At 54.5% G+C, this 12,879-nt stretch overlaps 1 protein-coding gene across 1 annotated transcript; it reads right to left on the bottom strand.

Annotated features, from left to right (window-relative positions):
• Positions 1–5,538: 5,538 nt before the first annotated feature.
• HLX (H2.0 like homeobox) lies at positions 5,539–10,721 on the bottom strand. Its single transcript, XM_004578907.2, has 4 exons — positions 9,694–10,721; positions 8,766–8,945; positions 7,829–8,013; positions 5,539–6,042 (listed from the first exon to the last, which is right to left on the bottom strand). Exons 1-4 carry the CDS (start codon positions 10,295–10,297, stop codon positions 5,539–5,541), a joined length of 1,473 nt encoding a protein of 490 aa, XP_004578964.2. The 5' UTR covers positions 10,298–10,721.
• Between the last annotated feature and the right edge of the window lie 2,158 nt (positions 10,722–12,879).

Below are 12,879 nucleotides of genomic sequence, written 5' to 3'. Positions count from 1 at the left end.
CACTGTATTCATTCACTTCTTAAGTCTTAAACTTATTTTGTCTATTTGAGAGGAAGAGAAAGACACATAGAGACAGATCTCTCACTGATTCACAGCCCAAGTGCTCCCCAACAGTTGCAGCTATGGCATTCAGAAACCAGGAACCAACACAATCCAGGTCTCCTACATGGGTAGCAAGAACACAACTGTTTCAGCAGCCACATGCTTCCTCCAGGCATGTACATTAGCAGGATGCTGGAATCAGAAACAGCACCCAGGGCAGAACCCAAGTGATTATTAACCATATGTCAAATGTCTGTCCTATTCATGCATTAGTTCAATACAATAAATCCTCGAGTTAGGCTCCACTATATCCTGTCATGCAGTTGAGGAAACTGAAGCCACCCAGCTTGCTGAATGCCCCAAGGTCATGGTACTAGTTATTGGTAAGTGAGGGAAGAAAGGAGGAATGCACACCTCTGTGGCTAGTTGGTATCTACACAGTCCTTGCTAGGCACGCCCAGCTCCATCCATTGGCCTCCTTCCATACTTCCCACATTAGGAGTCTGGAGCTCTGAACCTGCATCAGGTCTTTGCGTTCTTCTGTTGTCTAGCAATGGGGACTTACATCTCGGGCTGAGTCCAGGACTAAGGGAATAGAGAAGGTGTCTGCGGAGGCCACTACTGACCTCCAGCCCTGCATCTTTCTTAGATTTCCAGTCAAGCACCGAGGGAAAAAAAGCCTCACAAATGGTGCCCACAGGCAGGGCATGTCCAGACCCTATATATAGTCCTCCTGGAGAGTGGCGACTCCCACTGGGACATCCTTCAGGTACTGCCCAGGGGGAAAAGTAGAGCTAATGGGAACTCTTCCCTCACCACCACTGACTCTCTTATACTCTCTTTTTTAATCCTTCGGTTTTGACATTCTGAGTCTGAAGCGGTTGACTTGTTGCATCCAGGAAGATGAATTCCCTTTCCTGCTGTACCTCAGGAGGCAATGATCCCAAGGTGGGGGTGGGGGTGGGGAAGAGTCCAGGTCCTGCCACTCACTTGGGGCTTCAGTTGTCTCATCCCTAAAATAAAGGATCAAAAGTGATCTCACCTGAAGAAACTTCTATCCTTGGTTTCTAAGATGACATAGCAGAGAACAGCCAGTTCACTTGTCTCCTGGGGTGCAGGGCTCCCCCTGAGCCTACTACCACTCCCTTAGAACTCAGTTTTGGGGATTGTCTTAATGGAACACACACACACACACACACACACACACACCTAGCACAAGCAGTCTGCACTCTCCCAGCATGCTGTTGGCATTAGTATCAGTAGGTGGAAGATGATGGTCCAGAGAAAGCTATCTGTTTCTATGGTTATGCAACAAGGTGGAGGAATCCACCATGGTGGGAGGGTTTGGGGAGGGGTGGGGAGAATCCAAGTACCTATGAAACTGTGTCACATAATACAATGTAATTAATGAATTAATATAAATATATTTAAATAATAAATATAAATATAATTAATTAATTAATAATTAAATTAAATAAAAAATTTTAAAAAAAGAAAGCTATCTGTTTGCCTTTGGGACACTGGACAAATCCATTGCCACTCTAAGGGAGGAAGGAAGTCCAGCCAGACACCTGAAGTCAAAGTCCTCCTTAATACCTCCAGCTTGCATTTTCCCCTGCCAGAAGTCACAGAAGCGAAAAAGAGGTGCCTGTGTGCTTAGGGTTCTCTCAGGCATCTCTGGAGCAGTGGAATGTGCTGAACACAAGATCCTTTTCTTTTTCAAAAAGGACAAACCACCGGGAGACACTCAAACCAAAAGGTGACAAAGGAGTAGTTGCTGTGATCTCAGCCTTCAACATCTCTTCCCCATTTCTCACTTCAGCTCATTCCATCCAAGGGAGTCCATTTCAAGTTGGTCTTGCTTAAGGGACAGGTGGAGTCAGACCCAGGAATGAGTTAAAGCTCCACAGGTCAAGTTCAAGCCACAAAGCCCTACTGATGACCCAGATTCCTGCTCTGCCTTCCCTCCACCAACACCTGGCAGAAGAGTGTGGCCTTCAAGTTACCTTGGCCGCTCCAACATGCAGGGACCCGCCTTCCCTCTCCAGAGCTGGATAGGGAAAGCATATGGTAAAAGGAGCTCGGCCACTGGGCTTCCTTTAGTCTCCCCAAAAAACTGTACAGAGCTGTGGGACAGGGTAGGGGCGGAAAGTGGAGCAGAGGGGAGTGCCGCGAGGAGTTTTAGGTAAATGGGAATCTGAGCCCCAGCGCCTCGGCACAGAAATCCCTACTTGGGCGTGGGCGTGGGCGACAACAAAAAGTGCGCTCCTCAGCTGATGTGACTGCCAAATTCCTCTTTGGAGAAAGTAAGACCCAACCTCTCTGTGTCCCAGCGCGGGTCAGCTTTGTCCGTTCTGTCCCCAGGAGATGGTGCTTGCCCACTTGAAGATACCTGCCCACTCTGCCTGGAGCCGGCAAATACCGGAGAACATGGCACGGATTCAGCATTTTAGTCTGTGGAACTTGGCGCTTGGAAACGTTTTTCTTCTAAGACAACCTTCCCACCCACTCGCGGACGCAGTCGGCCTGTAAAGGGTTGGGAGGGGTGGGCTAGTGGTGCCTTGTCATAGAGAAGAGGATCGGGAAATTTGTCCACAATCGTTGAAGTAGCCAGTAGATCATCCATTTCTATGTGAGTCCACTGTGTCTTGGCTGTGTATTGTCTGTAAGTGCCAGAGGCGGAGGGGGGCACGGGATTAGGTGTCTCTCTACCCCAAAGAAACACCGTTGTTGATTTCGGTGCACCTTGGTAGGCTTGCGCAGAGCACTGCGCGCTCCGTGGACTCCCGGCGGGCCGGTGTGCAGAACTCTGCTCAGAGGTACTAGAAGGGGAACTGGAGCCCTGAGTGGCACGCCCAAAGTGCAGGGGCTGCAGCTCCAGGGCGCGTAGCTCAGCCCTGGAGCTTAGGTTCCTCCCCTACTCCCATCTGCTCCACCCCCTCCCCCGCCCCATCCTGTCGGCCTGGAGACCCGACACCTAGGGACCTAACACAAGCTCAGCCTTTTCTTCCAGCCTGGGGACCCTGGGTTCCAGCTGCCCTGGCCGGCCGTGCCTGCTGGCTAGGAGCGCCGACAGAAGGGCTTTCTCATCCCGGCTCCACTCGCAGAAAGGAATCCTTACCTCCCAGCTACTCTCCTTCCCAAAGACCAGGAAACTTCACCAGGATTCTTGGCAATTCGTTCAGATTAAAATATGGAAGAACTCCACTGTCCAGGGTAAAACTGTTCCAGAGAATTTCATGGGACGAATGTTCCGAAGCTGGGAGTTGGAGGAGCACCCATGCTCATCTTGGGTGACTGCTGTATGGCTTACCCTGCCCCCAGCTCCCAGACCTGGAGGAACCTGGCCGAGCTCAGGCCTAATTCTATCTGAAATCACATCACTGTGTGGCCCTGGAGACTATGTCTGTTTCCTTCACCTTTGAAGGGCAGGGGGTGGAAGGAAAATGTGGTAGAGGTTTAGCAGGAATGGAAGGATACTCCGAGTGGGCTGGGGGTGCTGGGATCCTTGGTGGTAGCTATCAGTCACACAGAACCAATCCCTCCCAAGCTTTTCCCCCCAGCCTACCTCAGTTACCCAACTAAATATGAGTTTATGCTGCTAGGTTATTTTCCTTAGTATCAGCACCGGGCTTAAATGCCGCAAAACTCAAATGTTCTAGTTCCAGATTTTTCAAATTTGGTAAGTCAGAAGACGCAGCCCTCAGTAATGAAGATGAAACAGAGAAATGCAGAACACCTTGGGGAGGGTTAGAAGGCCTTGTGGAAAAACCGGAGGTACCATCCCAGTCCCCACCCAGAAAAGGGGCGAGTGGAAACTCTCAAGACAAAGCTAAGGCCATTGAAGCTGGGTCCCCCCCACCCCACCCCCGCCTGTAGTACCTTACCCTTGAAGCTGTGCCTTTGCTTGAAGAGGCCCTGCTCCACTTGGGATTTGCGACATTGGCTGGCACGGGGGGCTGGGGGCCTGGAGTCTTTGTACCCACTCTGATGCCCTTGTTGAGAAAGGAGGTTACATCTGTGGCCTCTGCTCCACCCCAGTGTGAGGAAGCTTAGAATGAGAATCCTAGAACTCCAGGGACATGAGTCAAAGTGAAGGAGCCGATGAGACCTAGGCTCTCTGACCTAAATATCTCCCTGTTCTGAACTCTGGGTCTGGGGGAGGCCTAGAGGCTTTGCTGTGCTCTTTCCAAAGCATCTGAGTGGTCAAAATTTATCAGCAACATAAATTTGTTTTAATATCTCCCAAAAGGGCATTTACAACCCCAGCCATGTTGTAGTATCCAGGAAAGGAGATCAAGAGATGTCCAATCTAAAGAAAAGTTTGAGTTGGGAACTTGAAAAAAAAATGGTACTAAAACAGACCATCCTAGCACCAGTGTCAAGGTAAAACAGGTTCAACGTTTTCCCATAGGGATGGGGAAACAGCCTCCGGATTCGCCTCTGGCTTTGCAAGAAATGGACTCTATTGTGCTGTGTGCTTGCAGTGGCTGATTTTCCAAGGAAGATTTGTAGGGTAGGGAAGCCAGTCATAGGCTTATGACTTGTTGAAAGTAGGCCATGGGGTCCTGCATCCCCCTAAACCATGGACAAGTCACCTCCTTGACAGAATTGCTCAGGCATCTTTTAAAATCAGGACGGGGCTATGGGCTGAGCTTCCAGCCCTATCCTGTCTTTTCTGCTATAACACTACAGTCCTGTAACATTACAGTCCTGTCTGTGCCCCTTCTATCCATTTCTGAGTAAGGGATGCAGCTGCTGGGACAGCCTGTGCAGGGTGATGAGCAGCTTCCTGGTGAGTAAGGCTGTGCCTGGATGAGCAGCCAGGCTGCTCAGCACGGCAGCTTTCTCCACTCCGGCTCTGCACGCTGAAGGCAGGAAAGCAGGGGCATATGGTCATTGAGTCCAGATTCCACGTGGAAACATCATCTGCTGCATTGGCCTCACGGATTTCATACCCCACTTTGCCCCCAGGCCACCCTAAGGCTCATGGCTGGAACCTGGAACTACTAGAGGACAACTCCCTGCATGGAGGTGGCTTTGAGACTGCCCCTCCCCTTTCAGTTGCTACACTCTGAAGCTCAAGGGAGGAAGGCTATGGGAGATCCTTGGCCCTAACGACCAACCGCATCGCCCCAGCAAGCCAGCCATCCTTTTAAAAACCATAGTAAACTTTTTATTTACAAGTTTAAGGCGTCCGCGGAAGTGCATCGCGTCTTTACGCAACGACCTCTGGTACGGGGAGGAACAGTTCAGCCAAACACTTCACAGTTCAGTCCCCAACGGCTCCCTTCCAAGGAGAGTTCCACTCTTGGAGCCTTTTGCCTCACTTGGACTCAGGGCGGGTGCGAGCTTCAGCAGGCCACTGAGCATCCAGAAACGAAGTGCGACCCTGGGGTAGAACACATTGCCACCCATTGTCCCGCAGGCGCCAACATAAAGTAGGCACAAAACCCAGCCCGTGCGGCTGCAAAGGTCGCACGCAGGGCCCCTGGTCTAGTCTATAAGCCGTCCAGCGGGGTTTGCGGCCGGCTCGGGGCTTTGGGGAGCACCACTGACTGTGGCAGGCTGGGGCGCAGCGAGCAATTCTGGGGCGCCGTTGCAGCCAAGATTGCTGGAGCTCCCCGAGCTGTTGTTGCTGCTGAGACCGCCGGCGCTGCCGAAACTAAAACTGCCGCCACCTCCAGCGCCGCCGCTGCTGCTGGGCGGGACGAGGGCGCCTGCGGCCGATGTCTTGATAACGGTTGTTTGGTGCAGAGTACGCTCTGCCCCCTCGGTCCGCTCTGTGTCGCTGGGGGCCATGTCCAGCGACTCGGAGTCGCTGCTCTCGCTCTCCGCCTCGCCTTCCGAGCGGCTAGGGCTCCTCTCGTCTTGCTCTCCATCCGCAGCCAAGGCTCCGCCCGCAGGCTTCTCACCCACCTCCTTGTCCTTGTCTTTCTGGGCCTGGGCCTCCTTGGAGTGTCGCCACTTCATTCTCCGGTTCTGGAACCACACCTTGACCTGGGTCGCACAAGCAGGCAAGAAGGGACACTGGGATGAGACGTGGGCTCCCTCTGACACGACTCAATGGCAGCTGGGCCACCCCGCACAGCAGGCGGGCACCCAGCTGCTCTCCCAAGTGCCAAACGCTGCAATAGGCTCAGGGTCCCAGAGGAAAGAATCGCTCTGAAAACGCGGTCCTCCAATCCCACCTGAAGTGACCTGGGTGAATATTGTAAAGGCAGATTCCTGCACACATCCCTAACCTACTAACGTTCTCAACCTTAAATCGATGCTTCTTGTTCAAACGCTTGAGTACTACCATGAGAACCTACCTAAAAATCAGAAAAATCACGCTACAGCTAAAGGCAGTTTGGCGTTGTGATGAGCCAATGTCGAGAATCCCTGCTGTGTGTCTGCCTTCTCCTGCTGTCCCTAACCAAGGAAAGTCCCTGTAAAAGCAGTGGTTGTTGAAGGAGCAACTCTAGGACTCAGAGAAGCCCAAAGGGGGCTGGAAGAGTTCATCCCAGAGGGCTGGATGCACCCATGAAAAACTCAGTAACAGGGCATTTCCTTGGCTGATAAAGACCTTACCCCAGTCAGTCCTCCCTTGGGCTCAGAAAATGCTGGAATTCAACGTGTTCAAAGTGAAGAGGAGGGTAGCCATGGGGGCAGAGAATCTATATAAATATATATGATCCCCCAGGGGGACTCAACGACGCATTCACACAAGTTCCAGCTTCCCTTTTAAAAATAACATACACAGCTGGTGGAAAACGGCTGGGCTTCTCGTGTGTGTGTGTGTGTGTGTGTGTGTGTGTGTGTGGTGTGCGAGTGTGCGCGCGTGCTGGGAAGAGAAGTTGTGCAGTGGAGGACAGCACAGTGACACAGTGGCAGAGCCAGAATACCTGGAGGTTGAGAGGCATACCGGCCCCTCCTTTGGTCACTGTCTTGCTGGGGACTGTGAGCTCTGAGCGCACCAGGGCCACTGCTGTGGGGGTGCAAAACAAGCTGATTCTACCACAAACTCAAAAAAAAAAAAAAAAAAACCAGCAACAGAAGGAAAGCCCATTTCTTAAATTTGAGGGCAAACAAAAACAACAAAACAGTGGAAGTACTGGAGGTGTCCTATTGTCTCTCCCCCAAATTCAAGTAGGCAAAACTACTACAGTGCTCCTGGGAGTTCTGGGCAAAACCTGATTTTCTTCCCCCCTCACTTTCTCCCATCAGACTTCCTTCCAAGCCTAAGCCAGCAAAACATGGGGCTGACTGTGGCTGCTCCAGGCAGACGCCTGCCTTTCAGCAGCTAAGTCATTCTGTTGGAAATGATATTTTCACTTCCTCACAACCGGGGATTTCATAATCCAGCAACAGCAGGGGGAGGAGGGAGCGCAGGAGGGAGAGAGGGCGGACAAAAAGGGGGGGGGAGAATAATCCATTTTTGTTTTTCACCCTTCTGAAATAAACTTTATCCTACAGCCACCGGCACTACATTTGAGCACATAATTACTATCTCCCGCGGCCTATTTGCTTTCGCTGAAGTTCATTTTCTTGTTGGCCAAAATAAACACGCGCGACTTGTTGACATTTTTGGAGATGGGCTACTTGTTCATAACTTCGCCTCATCCTAACCCTCCTCTCCTCGGGCCTCGTGTCTCAAACTTCAGGACGCCTCGTGGCATCCAAGACGCAGCTTTGGGGCCACAGGTGGCCGGCTAGTTGGCCTAGGTGAAGAGGTCTTGCAGGACTAGATCCCAAGCCGCCGCCCGCCCGAGGGCGCTGTGCGCTGATGCGGGTACGGACTTACCTGGGCATCGGTGAGGCCCAGCATGGCCGCCAGCTGCTTTCGGTCTGGCTTCGTCACGTATTTCTGGATCTCAAACCTTTTCTCCAGGCCTTTCCTTTGCAGGTTGGAGAAGACGGCGCGCGACCACGAGCGCTTCCTCTTGTATGTCTGCGGCATGGTGTCCTTGGTGAGCACAGCATAGGGACCTGTGCCCCAGACACAGGAGCAGGAGCAGAGACAACAGCGCCACGTTAATGTCCAGCTTGAGGCCTGGCCTTGAGTGCCACGGCTCACCAAGCTGCTTCAAACTGCGCTAATGGCTCCATCTCCACTGACGCACACACTGAATGGCCTAACTCCTTAATACAGTTTTTAAGACGATGAACAGAAAGTTTAAAACGAACATGCTGTGGATGAATTCCAAGGTAAAAACAAACACTAGTGCGTGGCCATCAGTCATGTTAATGATAGGCAAAAAAAAAAAAAAAAAAAAAAGCCCTTGGGGCCTGGGTGGTGCAGGGACAAGCGTGTCTGCGTGCACTCTTTGATACGCCCAGGGACAGAGAACTTCTCCAAGCTAAGGGGGTTTGAGACTATCCCCAAAAAATGCGTTAGTGTTTGTTTATAAGCCACACTTCTTGATGTTGTATTTTTCAAACCACCCTCTCCAGCGAAAAGATCAGGGAAATCTCTCAACCGTGCCCCCCCCACACACAAACACACAACACCCCTCCTTCATCCTTGACATTTTCTAGGCTCCCCCTGCACTGCTCTTCACCCCCAAGCAGCCACCTAAGCAAGCAAGAGTTCGACTCGCTGGGGAGAAATCTTTCGGTTTCTCTCCTGACTTTGTAGCCGCTGGCCCGCCCAGACTGCAGGATTGCGCCAGCCGTCTGTCATGAGATTTTTTGACAGTCAGTACGCCTGACCATTGGGCCGGAGACCAGAGTTTCCGTACCTGGAAACGTATCTTGGAACTGATGCTGAACGGAGTTTCTCGGGTTGGAGCTCAAGGGGCTCAGGATGGCGGATGCCTCGTTAATGGGATCAAGGGATGCGAAGAATTGGCCTGTGGAGGGCTGCAGGCCCGAAAGGTGCACCCCAGCGGGCCGCCCTCCAGTCAGCAGGGATGTGAGATCTGGAGAGGAGACCAAACAACGAAAGAACTAACGTTACACCTGGGACAAACGCACACTCCCTAAAGGGGATTGTCTTCAAGTCAGGAGAGACCCCTGCACCCGCGCCTCTGGGCTCCCAAGTGCACGTCCCTCACGCCCACATCCACGCAAAGGGTCCCACAGAATGAGCCCAAACGCAGTGACTTATTGGCGGAAGGAAGGCAAGGAAGCTTTCAGGCACTGCAGAGGCCCGACCACCCCCTACCAAGTGCCCCCAGGCTGCTGCTTCGCATTTCTTTAGGGAATCCGGTGGACGCTGTGGTTTTGTTTACCTATCCCCCTTGGGTGGGATTGTACTAGAAATCAAATAAAAGGAAGGGAAAGTGTTCCCCAAAAGGGCTTTCCCTATCAGCCAACATAACTCGCTAGCTCGCTCCATCTGTGTGTGTGTGCGTCTCTCTCTTGCCCTCTCGCTCTCAATGTACAATCCAAGAGAGACCATGGTCATTTTGGCCAACATTTACACCAACCATTGTTTCTATGAATATTGATTCTAGGATACGGTTTTTTTTAAAGCCTCTTCGGAGTTATTTGTTCTACGTAGAGCAGGTGAATTTTAGACCCAGTGGATACCACGTTCCTTACAATTCGTTTCAACCATTTGTCCTGAATTGTGAAAACGCCAAGGGCACCCACGCCACTCCGGGGTCAAGGGAGAGGGGCCGGACTGTGGCCACACAGGCCCGCAGCCTCCCGCCCAACGCCTACCTCTCAACGTGTTGCCTTCCTTGACTTTGGGGTCAAATTCTGCAGACAAAATACGGTCAATTCCAAATTTGAGGTCTTTGCTGGAAGGGGCCGGGGCCGAGCCGCTGTGGTGGTGCGAGTTCGGGGCCCCTCTAGTGCCGGAGACCAGGGGCTGCAAGGAGCCAGCGCGGGGTTGCGGTGGTGGTGGCGGTGGGGGCGGCTGTTGCGGCTGCTGCTGCGGCTGCTGTGGCTGCGGGTGGTGGTGGTGGTAGGCGGCGGAGAGCGGGGACAGCCGCTGCGGGAAGCCAGCTGCGACCTCCGAGGGCGCCACCACGGGCGTGGGTCGAAGCGGGGACCTGGTGGCAGCTTGGAAAGAGGCGTGCGGGTGAACGGAACCCAAGTGCGCGGTGAGGGCGGCGGCCGAGGCGCCCACCAGGCCCTCGGGAGCCGCCCCTGGCTCCCCGACCCCGGCGTGCAGGATATCTGCAATGCAGAAGGATGGCTTCTTCCCGGCGCCTGGGTCCAAGGCAAAAGAGCAGCCGCCCGGACCGGCCGAGGAGCAGTAAGCAGCCGACCAGAGGCTGAAGTTGGAGGCGTAGAAAGGGGCCAGCCCGGCCGCGAACATCCTGCCAGGGGCCGGCGGCGCTGTGGCCGCAGTCCAGCCGGAGCCGGGCCGCTGGGTGGACGTGCGGGGACCCGGCGCGCCGAGGACAGCGGGAGGCGGCGGAGGCCCGGCCAGAGACGATCCGCTTTCGCTTTTCCGCCTGTCCCGAAGCAGAGCGGCCGGGGAACCCTGGCGCGACCCAGGGAGGAGGCGCGGACTGATCCCCACCTCGGTCCCTGGCCTCACTTGAAAGGCGGCGAGGCGCCCGCGCTCTCCCCGCGGCTGGAGGCGAGCGAGAGGTGCTGGAGCGGCCAGGCGGGCGGGGGCCGCGGCTCGGCGCACGCCGGGGAGACAGGGGCTGGGCACCGAAAGAAAAACTCAAACAGCTAAGCCCTGAGAGCTAAATTTAAAACAACAACAATAATAATCCGTTAGCTTAAAAAAAAAAAAAGTAAAGGGGGGGGGAGGAAAAAAAAACTCCTCTCTAAAAACTCCCAAAGTTTTGGCAGGAGCTTACTAGTCAGTCCCGGGGTAGGACCTCGATCCGGGCGCTCATTGGCCGTGCTCGGGACCAATGGGGCCGGGGAGTGGACGGGAATTGGGACAGAGGAGGCGTGGCCCTTGCTCTCTGTCACGCCCAGCCACGCCAAAGCCGGGGGCCAAGCTGGGCTCTGCACCGGTTACACGCTGCCTAGGGGTGGGCAAGTCGACTCCTGGAGCACTCACCACCGGTCGGGGTCGTGAGGTGGGGAGCTATTGCTCCCGTGCGTCAGGGTGGAGCAAGGAGCTTCCCTGGCTGGCTCTCGGTGACCTTGCCCCAGCCCGATTCCCTAGCGCTCTGCGCTCTGCGTTTGCCGCAGGATTCCCGCATCCTACCCAGGTCCCTGCCTGGGTGCTGTGACCCCCAATTCCCGCCAGCCCCACTGGAGTCCCACCGAGATCCTCCCGGGAGACTAGGAGGAGGGGCGGCCACAAGTTGGTTATACTCTGAACAGTCACGCAGTGACAATTTGAACGAGTGGCTTTTCAAACAAAATCGGATGGATGACCCCGAATGTCCGTCTAACCAGAATCCCTGGAGCACAGAGCCCAGGAGGGTGGCGCGCATGTCCTCAAGGCACGCACCTTGTGGGAAATGTCGTGGGCTCCCTTCTGTTACATCCCCCTTACCCCCTATCACGTGGGGACCCGCTGCTTTGCAAATTGCCCAGGAAAGCAGATTTCCTTAGGGTTAAAAACCACTTTCAATTTGACCTCCTCTCTCTCCCGGTCCCGGGAGGCTCTCTGGCCTGGTCACAGGAGGAGCGGCTGGGCTGGCCGCTGTCACCCAGTCGCGCTCTGGGGTCTGTAGTAGGCTGGGTGGGTGCGGTGCTCTGAGGGGGGGGGGATTTTCTGCAACATCAACATCTCTATTTTAAGAATTCACCCTCTTTTAAATTATAGTCAGGACGGGTTTCCCCACCCCTCTCCCAAACCGACCACAGGCCACCCAGATGAGCTGTTCTTGCACATTTCAGGAAGAAAATAAAATAATAACCATAATGAAACCACGTAACATTTTGTTTTCGATTGTCCTAATAAGCATCTCCTAATAGAACTTCAGTGGCGTTCTGACTTACCCTCACCACTAAGACATCTGACCAACTGTGCTGGAAGGGGAGCTTGGGCTAGCCGCGCCCAAGTCGGGGACAGACTGTGGGTGAGCTCACTGAGGGAAAGGCTGCTGCCGCCCTGTTCAGGGTTTGACTTTCCAAACGGGCTTGTGGATTAGCCGATCACTTCCGAGAAGCCAGCGCTGGGATCCCCACAACCCACTCCCTGCCCCTCTCTCTCTCCTCCCGGCTGGCCAGGACGAGGGTGGGGAGTGTCCGCAGAGACGGAGGAGTGTGTTCACCTGAAACCAGGGACACCCGGGTCTACAGAGGCTGGAAGATCGATGCTGTGTGTGATTGGAGGCAAAGGAGTGACAGGAACAGGGCGGTGAGGCACGGGGCCCAAAGGCTGCATGGGCCAGGCAGGCGGGCCCCAGTAACCTGGCTGCATGCGCAGGGTGGCCCTGTGTCCTGTCCTCGCTCGGCGCTCGGGGGAGCGCTGGAATCCGCCCACGGTTCCAACTTGACAGCGGACTTTCAGCCCGCGGCTCAGCTCTTCGAGGAGTTTATGCTCCGAGGAATGAAAACTATGCTCCCCCCCTCAACACACACACACACACACACACACACACACACACACACACACACACACACTCACACACACAAGCTTTGATGAATTCTCCGGGAAGGTCCTGGGAACCTGTCGGGTGCAGATGCCCGGAACGCCGGGTCTTTCGGGTTCCCTGTGGCACCCCAATCCCCCGCGTTAGGTAGCTCCCATGACTTCAGAGCCGGAGGGCGTGTTTCCCCACAGACTGCTAGCTCGCCAGGCCACACGCCTCTCCCTGCGCCACTGCCCGCAGCCAGATTGCAAGCTGCAGCTTCGCCCACACGCCCTCTGTACTCGCAGGCCCCGAGTTCCTCAGTAAAGACATCAGCCAGCACTATCCAGGGCCTACCCCAGCGCAAGGCAGCCTGAGGAGCGATCCCCTCCGCCCCCTCAGAACCAAG

This window comes from Ochotona princeps, chromosome 10, assembly GCF_030435755.1.
Source record: "Ochotona princeps isolate mOchPri1 chromosome 10, mOchPri1.hap1, whole genome shotgun sequence".
Lineage (NCBI taxonomy): Eukaryota > Metazoa > Chordata > Mammalia > Lagomorpha > Ochotonidae > Ochotona > Ochotona princeps.
This window is presented reverse-complemented; position numbering and strand designations above follow the sequence as displayed.